Source organism: Carcharodon carcharias, chromosome 8 (genome assembly GCF_017639515.1).
Source record: "Carcharodon carcharias isolate sCarCar2 chromosome 8, sCarCar2.pri, whole genome shotgun sequence".
NCBI classification, from domain to species: Eukaryota; Metazoa; Chordata; class Chondrichthyes; order Lamniformes; family Lamnidae; genus Carcharodon; species Carcharodon carcharias.
In genome coordinates this window covers 119,714,850-119,728,884 of record NC_054474.1, presented here as the reverse complement: position 1 = coordinate 119,728,884, position 14,035 = coordinate 119,714,850, and the positions used below count along the sequence as shown (strand labels likewise).

Here is a 14,035-nt window from a genome sequence, read left to right as displayed (position 1 = left end):
TATGCTTCCTCCTCCAATCACAGGTTCCCTTCCTCCTGCTCTTGTTGCTTCACCAGAAACAATGTTTGGAGGGGCAGCAGAGAGGGAACCTGTGAATGGAACAGCTGGAGCACCAAGCGTGGGAAGACAGGAGAATCAAAACCAAAAAACAAACTTTTCAGCAAGTTGAAGGGAAAAAGAAAGAAACAGACAATTCTCTTTCAAGCAAGACCTGAGAACTTGGGAGTCAATGGATAGTTGACACTTTTCCTCCCTCTAGAATTATTTATTTTTCTTCTTTTCTTGACGAAGTCTACTCTCGAAGAATTTTGACGAAAGTAGGGAGTCATGACCAATGAGAATCACCCCTTGTCTCAGTATGACTGCTTAAAGTGTTCAGGGAAAAGGCTACAAAGCCTAAAGTGCAGGACAAATCGATTCCTGAACTCATTTGTGCCCTTCTCTATCAGGGCTTTTAACAGGAGTTTGATGTATGATGAGGATATGTACTCAGGATGGGACTCACTGACTGATTATTTTAGTGTAGTAAAAACTATTCCAGTGCATATTTTAATTAAAGTTAGATCTCTGTGTTAGGGTAATTTTCTTTCTTTTATTGATTTTATTCATTTCTATGCAATTTTTTTAACATATAAACATTGCACCCAAAATTAATTTCCTTATGGGCAACAAAGTGAAATTGACGAATTAAAATTCTTTTCCAGTTGTGTGCTTTTTATTGAGCAGGAAAGGGAGCTGCTTCTGGCAGCTGCCAAGGCTGATGGACTGAGGTAAGCTTATGTTTAATTATTTAAAAGTAAATAGTCCCCTTCCTACTCCTCTCCCAGTTACAACAATCCTCTTATTTCAATATAAAAGAAAAAGAGAATTGGGATCTCAGCATTGTCACCAGCAGATCCAGAGGGGAAAGGGAGGCCAAGATGGCCATCGACCCAGTACAGGTAAAGTGGCTCTGATTGCGAGAGAGAGGGAGCGAGAGTGTGACACTGGAAGGAGACGGAGGATTGGGGGGGGCAAGAGGGCCTCTCAGGGCAAGACAGAGAAGGAGAGAGGGTACCTGGGCAACAGGCAACACTGTTCACTTTCACAGTTACAGCTTATTTTATTTCTTTATGGATAGAAGTTACCAACTCTATTAAATAGGTCTTAATTTTTCCTTCTAAAACACTCTTCCTGGGCTTGGCTTTGAGTTGACAAAGTACTGCTGAAACAATAACCAAATAAAAAGGAAAAAGTTAAATCCTTTCTAATGGCTTTCTTCCTCTTCTATATTTGCCCAATAAGTTATTTTGCAAGTAAATTTTAAAGTAGAGATCTAGGGGAGAGGGAGAAAAAATATTGCGGGAGAAATCCCATTTTTTTTTGTTCCCCTTAAGCTTTTCTTTAAACACTTCTGCTATAGAACCGTCTCTCAGTATACAAGCTTTCCTAGCTGCCGGTTAGCATGTATTTTCTTTTTTCATTTTGATGTGTAGAAAAAGTTGGGAGTCTAGACAATTCAGAAGAGCCCAACCATAAGTGCATTTTAATATCAGCCACAGGAAGAGGTCGACATGGTGCAGTGGGAGGGGGTGAATGAAGAAAAATTGTTTAATTGTGTTGGCTTTTTGGACTCGTGCCCAGCACCGAGTCGCTCCATTCTTTAATATCCTTTAATGGAGGCATAGAGCAAGTTTGCAAATTCTTGCATCGTGAAAGGTTTGGCTACTTACTTAGATCTTTTGGTCTGCTTTACCTTCAAGGAGCCCCTGAAAACTAAAGTGTAGTCCCTGAAAAATTCTTGAAAAGAGCTGTAAAAAATAAAAAAAATGTTGACCCCTGTTGTGAGAGCACCTATACTACACAGATTAAATAGGCTTCAAGGGAATGAGGCAATAAATGCTGGCTCTTCCGATGATGCCTACATCCCATGAATCAGTTAAAAAAATCCCACAAGAATGACAGTGTGGAAATGCATAGTGTACAGTGGCAAGTTTGCTCAGTTCCAGTTTCCGGCTGCTCTGAAACAATATCTCTCAGGAAGTCATGCAGCAAAAGCAATGCAAACTGTTCAGACGGGTTAAAAAAAAAGCATCTGCATTTCAAATAAGATTGCGATTTCTGAAGTGGCCAACAAAGATGAACTTTGAGAGGCTCCAGGGTTATTCCTGGTAAAAGCAGTCATTATCTAAATTAAACTCAAAATATTCCCCTTCATGGGTCAAATCAGATACTGCCCAGATAATAATAGTAGACCCCCAAACAGTCAGGAAGAGCTAGAGGATCAAATGAGTAATCAAGTTTCAGAAAAGTGCAGGAATAGTAAGGCAGTAATAGTAGGAGATTTCAACTACCCAAATATTAACTGGGATAGTTTTAGTGTTTAAGGTAGGGAAGGAGCAAAATTCTTAAGCTGCATCCAGGAGAACCTTTTTCAGCCAGTACGTAGAAAGCCCAAGGGAGGGGGCAATTCTGGAACTAATATTCAGAAATGAGCCCGGGCAGATGGAAGGCATCTCAGTAGGGGAGCATTTGAGAGGTAGTGACCATATCTCAGCTAGATTTAGGATCGCTTTGGAAAAGGATAAGGTTGGCCCGGGAATAAAAGTTCTAAACTGGAGAAAGGCTAATTTTACTAAGATGAGATATGATTTGGCCAAGTGGACTGGGTTATCTGCTTGTAGATAAAACTGTGTTAGAGCAGTGGGAGGCATTCAAAGAAAATAGCGAGAGTACAGGGCAAAAATGTTCCCATAAAGACAAAGTGTGGGGACCAAGTCCAGAGAAGCCTGGATGTCAAGGGACATAAAGGTTAGGGTTAAGAAAAGAGAAGCTTATGGCAGATATGGAGGGCTCAATATGGCAGAGTCCTTATGGGAGGATAAAAAATGCAGGGATAACTTAAAAAGGAAATTAGAAAAGCTAAGAGTGCATGAGAAAGCATTGGTGGGTAGAATAAAGGAAAACCCAAAGGGTTTTTTTTTAATTATATGAAGAGCAAGAGAATAACTAGGGAAAAAGTAGGGCTAATTAAGGACCATAGAGGTAATGTGTGTGTGGACCCGAAAGATGTGGGTACAGTCCTCAATGAATACTTTACGTCAGTCTTCACAATGGAAAAGGACAACGCAGGTATAGACGTCAGGGGAGGACTGTGAAACATTAGAGGAAATTATCATGGAGAGGGAGGAGGTACTAGCGGGTTTAGCAGCCTGCAAAATGGATAAATCCACAGGTCTGGATGAGATGTATCCTAGGCTGTTGAAGGAGGCAAGGGAAGAAATATCAAGGGCCCTGGCAGTAATTTTCAAATCCTCTCTGGCCACAGGTGAGGTGCCAGAGGACCGGAGGACTGTTAACATTGTCCCATTATTAAAAAAAGGGGAGGAAGGGATAGACCAAGAAATTACAGGCATGTCAGTCTAATCTCAGTAGCGGGGAAGTTACTAGAAAGATTTCCAAGGGACAGAATATATCTGCACTTGGAGAAACATGGATTAATCAGGGATAGTCAGCATGGATTTGTTACGGGAAGGCTATGTTTGACAAATTTGACTGAATTCTTTGAGGAGGCAACCAGGAGTGTTGATGAGGGTAATGATGTGATCTACATGGACTTTAGGAAGGCTTTTGATAAGGTCCCTCATGGCAGACTGGTCAAGAAAGTAAAAGCCCATGGGATCCAAGGCAAAGTGGCACGTTGGATCCAAAATTGGCCGAGAGGCGGGAACCAGAGGATGTTGGTAGAAGGATGTTTCTGTGACTGGAAGTATGTTTCCAGTGGGGTTCCATAGGGCTTGATGCTGGAGGCCTTGTTGTTTATGGTGTGCATAAATGATTTGGACTTAAATGTAGGTGAAATGACCAAGAGGTTCGCAGATGGCAGGAAAATTGGTAGAGTGGTAAACAGTAAGGAGAGACGTAAACTGCAGGAGGATATCAATGGACTGGTCAGGTGGGCAGAGCAGTGGCAAATGGAATTCAACCCAGCAAAGCGTGAGGTAATGCACTTGGGGAGGGCTAACAAGGCAAAGGATTACATGATGAATGGTAGGACCCTGGAAAGTACTGAAGATCAGAGGGACCTTAGTGCGCATAGCCACAGATCCCTGAAGGTAGCAGGGCAGGTAGATAAGGTGGTTAAGAAGGCATATGGGGTACCTGCCTTTAATTAGCTGAGGCATAAAATACAAGAGCAGGGAGGCTGTGCTGGAACTGTATAAAATGCTGGTTAGGTCACAACTGGAGTACTGCGTGCAGTTCTGGTCACCACATTATAGGAAGGATGTGATTGTACTGGAGAGGGTGCAGAGGAGATTTACCAGGACGCTATTAATAGAACATCAATAACCAGGGGACACAGATTTAAGGAAGACTGAGAGGGGAGTTGAGGGGAATTTTTTCACCCAGAGGGTGGTCAGAGTCTGGAACTCACTGCCTGAAAGGGTGGTAGAGGCAGAAACTCTCATAACATTTAAGAAGTATTTAGATATTCACTTGCATTGACATAGCCTTGAGGGCTACAGGCCAAGCGCTGGAAAATGGGATTAGTGTAGTCAGATCTTTGCTGACTGGCGTGGACACAAAGGGCTGAATGGCCTCCTTCTGTGCTGTCAATAGCTATGAGTCTTTGAGGCTTATATAGAGTCATATAGAATGGTAACAGCACAGAAGGAGGCCATTCACCCAATTGTGTCCATGCCCCCTCTCTTGCAGCCACTCAGCTAGTCCCACTCTCCTGCCATTTCCCTGTAGCCCTGCAAATTACTTCTCTTGAAATAATTATCCAATTCCCTTTTTAAAGCCACAAGATCTGCCTCCGTCACACTCAGTTAATGCATTCTGGGCCCTAACAGCTCGCAATGAAAAAACGTTTTCCCCCACGTTGTCGCCTGTTCTTTGAGGATTGCTGACCACAAAGGTCTTATTGGACATGAAGAGCTAACAGATTGTTTACATTCCTCACCCTATTGCTCATTTGATATAAATCACTAATCCAGATATTTACTTCTCCATAACAGTATTTTTGAAAATGAAAAGTGAGAATGTCATCTATCTTAGCCGTGGGCACTCAGCACAAGACTAGTATAATGTGGGACCTAACTAACAATCACTCTAGTGCATGGGATAGGATCGGGTAGGAGTTGGGGGGGATAATGAAACATAGAAAACAAGAGGAGTAGATCATTCAACCCTATTCCACCATTCAATATGATCATGGTTGGTCCTCTATCTCAACGCCATACTCCTGCTCCCTCCCCATATCCCTTGATGCCTTTATAGTCCAGAAATCTATCTATTTCCTTCCTAAGTATATTCATGAATTGGCCTCCACAGCCTTCTGTGGTAGAGAATTCCACAGGTTCACCACCCTCTGAGTGAAGAAATTTCTCATCTCTGTCCCAAATGGCCTACCCCATAACCTAAGACTGTGACCACTTCTTCCAGATCCCCACCAGCCAGAGAAAACATCATCCCTGCATCCAGCATGTCCATCCCTGTCAGAATTTTATATGTTTCAATGAGATTCCCTCTCATTCTTCTAAACACCAGTGAATACAGGTCTAGTCAGCCCAATCTCTCCTCAAAATACAATCCAGCCATTCCAGGAATCAGTCTGGTGAACCTTTGCTGCATTCCCTTTATGGCAAGAAAATCCTTTCTTAAGTAAGGAGACCAAAAATGCACACAAAACTCTAGGCCTTGTACAGCCGCAGTGAGACATCCTTGCTCCTATACTCAAGTCCTCTCACAATGAAGGCTAACTTACCATTTGTTTTGCTGCATCTGCATGCTTGCTTTCAGTGATTGGTGTACAAGGATACCCAGGTCCCTTTGGACATCAACATTTCCCACTCTATCACCAGTGAAATAATACTCTGCCATTCTGCTTTTCCTACCAAAGTGGATAACTTCACACTTATTCACGCTATACTGCATCTGCCATATATTTGCCCTTCAATCAACCTGTCTAAATCACTTTGCAACCTCTTAACATCCTCCACAACACTCACGTTCCCACCAAGTTTCGTGTCGTCTGCAAACTTGGAAACATTACATGTGGTTCCAAATCACTGTTGTATATTGTGAGTAGCTGAGGCCCAAGCACTGATTCCCCACGGTACCCCATTGATCACCGCCTGCCATTTCAAAAATGACTCATTTATTCCTACTCTGTTTCCAGTGTGGTAACCAATTCTCAATCCATGTCAATATACTACCCCCAATCCCATACACTAAGCTCTTATGCGCAACTTTATTAAAAGCTTTCTGAAAATCCAAATATACCACATCCACTGGTTCTTCCTTATCTATTCTGCTAGTTACATACTCAAAAAACTCCAGTAGGTTTTTCATAAACCCATGCTGACTTTGACTAATCCCGCTGATATTTTCTAAGTGTCCTGTTATCACACCCTTTATAATAGACTCTAGCATTTTCCCTACTTTTGATGTTAGGCTAACCGGTCTGTAATTTGCTGTTTTCTCTCTCCCTCCATTTTTTTTAAATAGTGGAGTTACATTTGCCACCCTCCGATCTGCCAGGATTGTTCCAGAATCTACAGAATTTTGAAAGATGACAACCAACGCATCCAATATTTCCATGGCCACCTCCTTTAGGGGCAGCAGGGATCTCACTTTAAGGTTAAAGAATATTACTCTGCATGCTACACCATGTTTTACTAATGACTACCACTTTGTGACTGCTGTCCTCCAGAGTATTCAAGGATGATAAAAAGAAAATGATCAGCAAACTTTCACCCGGAGACCTTCTCTAGGACAAATCCAAGAGAATCAGTGCCAACCTGTTCTTTTTCTTATAAATTCAAATCACACATGGACGCCAAGATATTATTTGAATCAGTAAGCCTACCTTCTTTCTCGTGGAATCAGCCTTGGACAAACAGGATCTCTCCAATGACAGATAGCCTCCAATCACCTGTATCTCCTCAGCAAGAGGATAGCGCTTCTTCAATAACACCCCCAGTTTGGCAAGTGATGGTTCAGGATCTTCCACTGACTGCTCATCAGTCCCATTTCCCTGAGAAATCTCATTTGTGTTGACAGAGGGCTGCAGTTCTTTACTAGCTGGCTTCCGTTGAGGAACAATGGTGAAGGTGTTTCCACTCTTTCGCTGCACAAAGGAGTGCTGTGAGCCACCAAACGATTCTTCAGCAGGCTTGTCCTTTGCTACAGCTGATTTGGCTCTAGTTGGCTGTTTGGAAGTTTCTTTCTCTTCTGTTACCAAGATATCATCTATATTCGTGACTGGGAGGTCTTCTTCGATCCGAGGGGTCACTTTTTTAATGATTACAGTGGATTCAGCATTCCACTCTGTTTCTGACATCGCAGTAGGCAACACGCTAGTTGTTTCTTTCCCAGCTGAAAGTTGATTATTCATGTGCTCAGAATAGACATCATAGCTACCGCTTGATGTAGATTTATTCAAGGTGTCTTCATCCTTTGGCTTGAAATCTGCTTTTGGAAGAAGCGGCTCCCTAACAAGCAATTTTCCTTCCTTATTCTGTTTATCAGATGGGTTGATCCTTGCCAAAGAAACAGCTGAAATTCTACTTGTTTGAACCTCAGAAATGGAAGCACTGTTTTCAATTTTTGGCTTTTCACAAGTTTTGTTCATGTCCCTATTATCACAAACTTCACTGGATGCCACACAGGCACCCGCTCTCTTCTTTGGAATCACAACAAATGAGTTCCTGGACTGCTTTTTAAGGTTTGCTAGTGCCCTTGCCTGGATATCATCTTCTGGAATGGATGAAAAATCTGGAAGTTTGGCAGGTACAATTTCAAAAGAGTTGTTCAGGCTGGTGGAAGCAGACACACCATTGCACTGGTTTGGAGTTACTTTGGCTGAACTTTCCACTTTGTGGTTTTGGTTCACCTTCCCCGAGGGAGTGGCACTGGGTTTTGCAGATGACTGTCTGGAACCACCAGCTGTAGCAGGCTGGGGTGTCTCAGGACTTGATTTTGAAGCTTTCCTTTGATTTCCCTCGTACTCTGACCTCCATGTACTAGTCCCTATGGAAACTTCACTGCTGGAAGAACTGATAGAATAAGGCACCTGACCACTCCCAATTCCATTTGCATCCATCTGATCTTCACTCTGCACCTCTCCTTCATTCACAGAGAATGAGTCGGTCTCCACTAAATCGAGATCTGGGTGACCATTCACCATTAATTTATTCTCCTTGGTGGTCCAATCCTTTAAGATGTTCTCGTTGTTCCGATGAGACGGAGTTTTCCTTGGGGGCGATTCTTTTTGCCTGAGCTGCCATCCATTAGCGGGCACACTCTCAAACTGCTTACGATAAGAGGACACAGAAAAGTGTCTGTCTTCAGACACAGTCTTATCACTGACACTCAATTTAGCATTCTCCTGATCATGTAAGGCTACAGTGGGAACAGAAGGTGTGTGGCTAGGAGACAAAGGGGCAGAGTACTTGGTGGGCGAAGACAACGGGAAGGATTTAGACTGAGAAGGGGATACTTTATCCAAGTGAGGGCCAGGAGACCTCAGCCCCTCGGGGGATGGACTGACTCCAGCTCTGGACTGGCCTTCCTGTGTCGCTGCTCCATGGCTCTGCTTGCTGACTGAGGGGGGTTTTGGCAAGACGAGTGGCTTTCTGTGCCGGTCCTTGGAGGGGGAGAAGCCGTCCAGCAGATTCTCCGTACTCCGTGACCGGGTTGGCTTCACATACTTTTGGTCGAACTTCTCGAGCAGGCGGCTGACTTTGCCGTGCAGCTCGGCCGGCCTCGCCTCTTCGGCGCCCAGGGTGCTCAGGTTCTCCTCGCTCCGGCTCAGCGGGCCCTGGTAGACGAGCACCTCGGCCGCCCGGATCTCGGCCACGCTGCCCTGGCCGGCCCGGGACAGCAGCTCACTGACGGTGCTGAGGCGGGGCGGGCCGGCCTCGGGGAAGTAGTCGGGGTCGGACTCGATGATGATGATGTTGTCGGCCTGGATGGTGCGGACCCCCGGCATGTGGCTGTACAGCTCCAGCAGCTGCTGCACCGGCTTGGCCGAGGGGAAGCCGCCGCCTCCCGAGGCTTGGCGCTCGGCTAGCCGCCGCCGCCGCTCCCGCTTGATGAAGGGGTTCTCCTGGAGGGGGGCGATGCTCTCCAGCAGCACGGCGCTCCCCGGAGCGGCCTCCGAGCCGGCCTCAACGCCAGCAGTAGCAGCAGGCCCCCGGCCCGGCTCCCGGTCCCGCTCCGCCTCTCCCGTCCGGTTGCTATGGGCCGCCGGCCGACTCGGGATCCAGCTCCGGCTGTCCGCCGCCGGGCTCGCCAGCTTGGCCTTCCTCCGCTCCAGGATCTCCCTCTTCCAGGCCGGCATCCTGGCGGTGTGGCAGGCCGCCGCCTCCTGTCTGTGCGGCTGAGGAGAAGACGGTACCGGACTCTGCTCACTCAACGACATCTCGTTCTCACTGACTGACTCACGGACGGACGGACGAACGAACGGGTCCTCCACCTCCGCTCCGCCCACACCCCTCCCCATCTCCATGGAAACCACAAGAAGCCGTCAGAAGAGGAGCTGAGGCTGCGTCACAGCGCCACCTGCCAAAAGAGGGCCCACATAGCACCACAGCATGATGACAGCGCAGGAGTAGGCCATTCAGCCCCTTCGTGTCCATGATAGCTCTCTGCAAGAGCAACTCCGCTAGTCCCACTCCCCCGCACTTTCTGTAACCCTGAATATTTTTCCTCTTCTGGTGTTTATCCAATTCCCTCTAATGCCTCTATTGATAAAGCCCACCTGCCACTCCATGGTTCAACCTCCTTGGAAAGCAAGCACATTTCCACCACTTACATATTACTAATATATATATCATTGATATATATAAAGAAAAGCAGCGGTCCTAATATTGACCCCTAGAAACCCAACTGTATAACTTCCTCCAGTCTGAAAAATACCAGTTCACCACTACTGTTTCCTGTCATTCAGTCAACTTGGAATTCATGATGCCACTGTTCGGCTTTGCTGACAAGCCTGTTATGTTGCACTTTATCAAATGCCTTTTGGAAGTCCATGTACATCACACCAAATGAATTACCGTCATCAACAATTCTGCACTTTATCAAATGCCTTTTGGAAGTCCATGTACATCACACCAAATGAATTACCGTCATCAACAATTCTGTTGTCTCATCGAAAAAACTCAATCAAGTTAGTTAAACATGATTCACCTTGCACAAATCCATGCTGGCTTCCCTTAATTAATCCACACTTGGCCAAGTGACTTAATTTTGTTCTGGATCAAAAACTTTCCTGCCACTAAGGTTAAACTGACTGGTCTGTGGTTGCTGGGCTTATCCTTACACCTTTTTACTGTTTATATGCCTATAGAAGACTTCTAGATTTTATAGCTGCCTGTCTCTTTTCATATTCTCTCTTATTTTCTGAGTCAAGTTGGGCAGGGAAACTGGAAGAGATCATTCATCCCATCCAGCCTGTTCTCGCATTCAATGATATCATGGCTGATCAGCAATACAATTTCAATAATTTTAAAGAAAACCTAAATAATTTTAAATCTAATTCTTTAAACCAGTGTAATCTCTCTCCAATTTTCAAATGATACTCAGGATCAGTGTTCAGCTACCTTCAGCCTCATCTCCTTTAAAATCTATATCTCTGTACTTACTTGTAATCCAACTGGTCTTCATCACAGATCTTTCATCAACTCCCTCTCCCCTGGCTCTCACTGCATCAGTGCCTCTGTTGATTTGCTCAACAGTTCTCTTTGTTCTGCCCATGATGGTCTGTCCCTTTCTCCCACCATTAAGTCATTTACTACCTCCCACCATTGCCATTCATTGGTACAGAATCACAGAATAGTCCTCACTTTCACAATCTGAGGGCCATGGGTAAGGGATGAAGGGGACAGCGGAGCAAGTCTGAGAAAAGCAATTCAGGGAAGACTGGAGACAGCCATGGCATACGAGAAAGACACAAGAAAAACAGCGTGACAGCATTGAGAGAGCCAGAAATTTTATCAGGTTAATCTTCACACACTTCCTTGGAAAATAGTGAGAAGCAATGGAAAGATTATAGGTTGACAGTTTGACAGGCTGTGACATGAATGCTCCTTCCATGGCCTAACTACCTTTATACCAGCCAACGCATGATTAGTTTTGGGCCACTTGTGGATTTTATAGGTGCCCAAAACACATACGACAAGAAGAGGAGCCACCCATACCCACCAAACACAAGTATGCTTCTGGATGTCAACTCTGATTCAGAGCCAGAGCTCCAGTCTTCATTCACCAGGACTGTCTGAGCAGCGATCAAATCCTGCACCTTCTGATTCAGACGCAGGAATGTTAACACTGATGCAAAGGCTCATTTCATGACACCAATTTAAGTGCTGACAACTTTTTGAAGAACCTTCAGTCATTGCTCTCCTTGTGTAATGGGTCCCAGCAATATCCATACCAGAAAGTACATGTATTAGTGCAAACACTGCACGCAGTAGGTACACTGCAGACAGTGACCTGCAGCCACTGACAACAGGTTATATGGACGCTGTGATTTGCATCACAGATGCCAAGGGAGAGCACGGACACATAGGCACAGAGCTGCACTCCTGGCCTGTATACTTTGGATGTTGTTCACAAGTTGTTAGCAGCATCCCAAAATATTAAACAAAAAGTGCCCAGCTAACCCAACAAACTGCCTGATTCTCTGGCACTGTATCTTCCCTGAAAGGGACAATTACAGTGGAAAGATCTGGTACCAAGTGCCAACCTCCAGGTTTCCCTAAGCAGCTGTTCCTTGATGTGTCCCTGGTTGATATTATCAATTCACATTTCCTTGAGGCACCAAAATTGCAGGTCTCCAAAGGACAAGGAGAAAGCAAGTACTGACAATTAAAGAGCGTGCATTTATTCAAGTCTCTTACATGTTCAGAATGTCCCGAGGCGCTTCACAAATAACAAACTACTTTTGGAGTATGGTCAGTTATTATGTAGTAAAATATAGCAACAATTGAGCTAAATGACCTGTTTTTGGTTGCGCGATGAAAGTCGCCCAGCACATAAGAGAACTCACTGCTCTGTTCAAATAGCACAATGTGATCTTTTGCATCACTTGAACAGCCAGATGGGATCCTGGTCCAAGATCTCATCTGAAAGACGGAACCTCTGACAGTATGGCACTCATTAAGTATGGCAGCATAATGTCAATCTAAATGATATGCTCAACTCCTAAATTAGAGCTTGAAACTACTGACTCGGAGGCAAGACTGCTGCAACAGGCACTTTAGGACATTGGCAACATATTAGGAGATTTTTAGTCGCTAAATAGAGGTAGGGTGAGGTTACATTACATAGAAATTATCCACCCTCTTTTCTCTCCTTTAAATATTTCAAATTCTGCTTCACAACAGAGATAGTTTGGCAACCCAATGCTGTTAGTAACATGTACATCATACACTGGAATGCTTTAAACTCTTGAAGCTGTACCATGTTCCACCCCTGTTTGGCATTCACATGGCCACGTCTGTATTCACACCTTGCATAGAATTTACTGTAACCTGTTTCTATAACATACAATGATGCAAAAATAAAAACAGTTTCGTTTGGAAAAGCTTGTTTCTTTTTAGTACATGAACAATAGAAAATTTATATTTGGGATTAAGTCATGACTAACTGAAATGAATGACTCACATGAGGTAGCTCTCGACATGTGTGCATGTCTGAGTGGATAACCTGTGTTTCTATGGTCCCTCAGCCCTGAAAGATATTGCTGTTTGTTTGGAATTGTGCACATTGGTGAGCTGAGTATGGTGGCATTGTATGCACAGTAGGTTAAGTGACACCAAATGCAGTGGATAAATGTAAAGGGTCACAGGAAACATTCTGCCTTTCTTAGGAGTGAAATGCACACAATGGACTTTGATTAAACGGGCCCTGGAATGACAATATCACATACCCCAGCCTGTGCAGGACAGAAGGATGTTAAAGCATCCACTATTTGTGGTTTATCCCTCCCATTACAATGAGCTGATCTGACTCTCAAATTCACTGCTAGTGTTGAGCGTTATGACCGCAGCATATGAGGCCCACCCTGAGACCAATGACCCACCTAGTAACCTTTAGTATTGCTGAAAAAAGAGACATCTCTGAGCTTTTCATTTTGCACTCTTCATGACACTTGCAAGAATACCAATATACAAATGCCTAGACCAATCAGAGCCAAGCTGCCCAGTTTAAATTTCAAACAATGCTTAGCGGTTAACTGTCAGTCACCATCAGTGATGCATTCTCCATGGCAACACCACTTGCCAACCAATCAGCACTCTCTTCACATACAGTATAAATTGTTGTCCTCCCCTTAAATTAGTACCCTTGCGAGTGTCCTGACTGCAAGACTATGTCTCTTTTTTTCAACAATACTCAAGTTCTGGATGACCAAATGACTATTGGTACTTGTCAGGAAGATATAATAATTTTCATAATGTTATTGTAAAGTAGAGTAATAGCAGGGTCAGTGTGTGTGGGGGACTTCATTGAATTAAAGGCAGCTGGTCTGAAGGCTTTGATGTGTCAGAAGACAAGCCAGGTTTTAAATGTTAGGTCAGTAAACATAGGTGTAAAAGGAACCTTTGCATTTTTAAATAAACCATACTAGTTTGAATTCAAAAGGGGAGGGGGTGAAATGTTTCACCTAGCCAGGAGAAGTTAAGAAGTTTATTTTTCACAAAGATTACTGGTAAAATTGGTACTTTGACAGATTTTTATTATTAGAGGTAGAAGTCCAAAGACATAGTAAAACAATGGAAATTTGCACCCAAAGGGAAAATATGCATAAAGGAGTGAAAGTTGTGTGTAAGGGCAGGAATTATAAGATCTAACAAGTGTGAAAAGCCTCCAGCATCTAAGCCTCAAGCTGCTGTCTACAAAGAACTGAAGTTAAGAAAACTCACTTTGAATTGGATGGTTCAGGGTATCATCTTTCTGTGCCTGGGTCTTTTAAATCCATGTGCCTTAATAAAAGCGTAACTGGGAGTTAGATTAACTAGGTGATTTAGAAGATATCAGAGTA

At 44.1% G+C, this 14,035-nt stretch overlaps 1 protein-coding gene across 2 annotated transcripts in view; it reads right to left on the bottom strand.

The window, feature by feature from the left end:
- tprn (taperin) overlaps positions 1-9,482 on the bottom strand; it is a 102,337-nt gene extending 92,855 nt beyond the window's left edge. The window contains exon 1 of one of the 2 annotated variants that reach the window (XR_005943829.1): positions 6,854-9,482. Coding sequence is in view for 1 of the 2 variants with exons in the window: in XM_041193881.1 (XP_041049815.1) it covers positions 6,854-9,409 (2,556 nt within the window). In the remaining variant the exon portion in view is untranslated. The remainder of the gene's footprint in view (positions 1-6,853) is intronic. The other variant, XM_041193881.1, reaches the window with a different exon arrangement.
- Between the last annotated feature and the right edge of the window lie 4,553 nt (positions 9,483-14,035).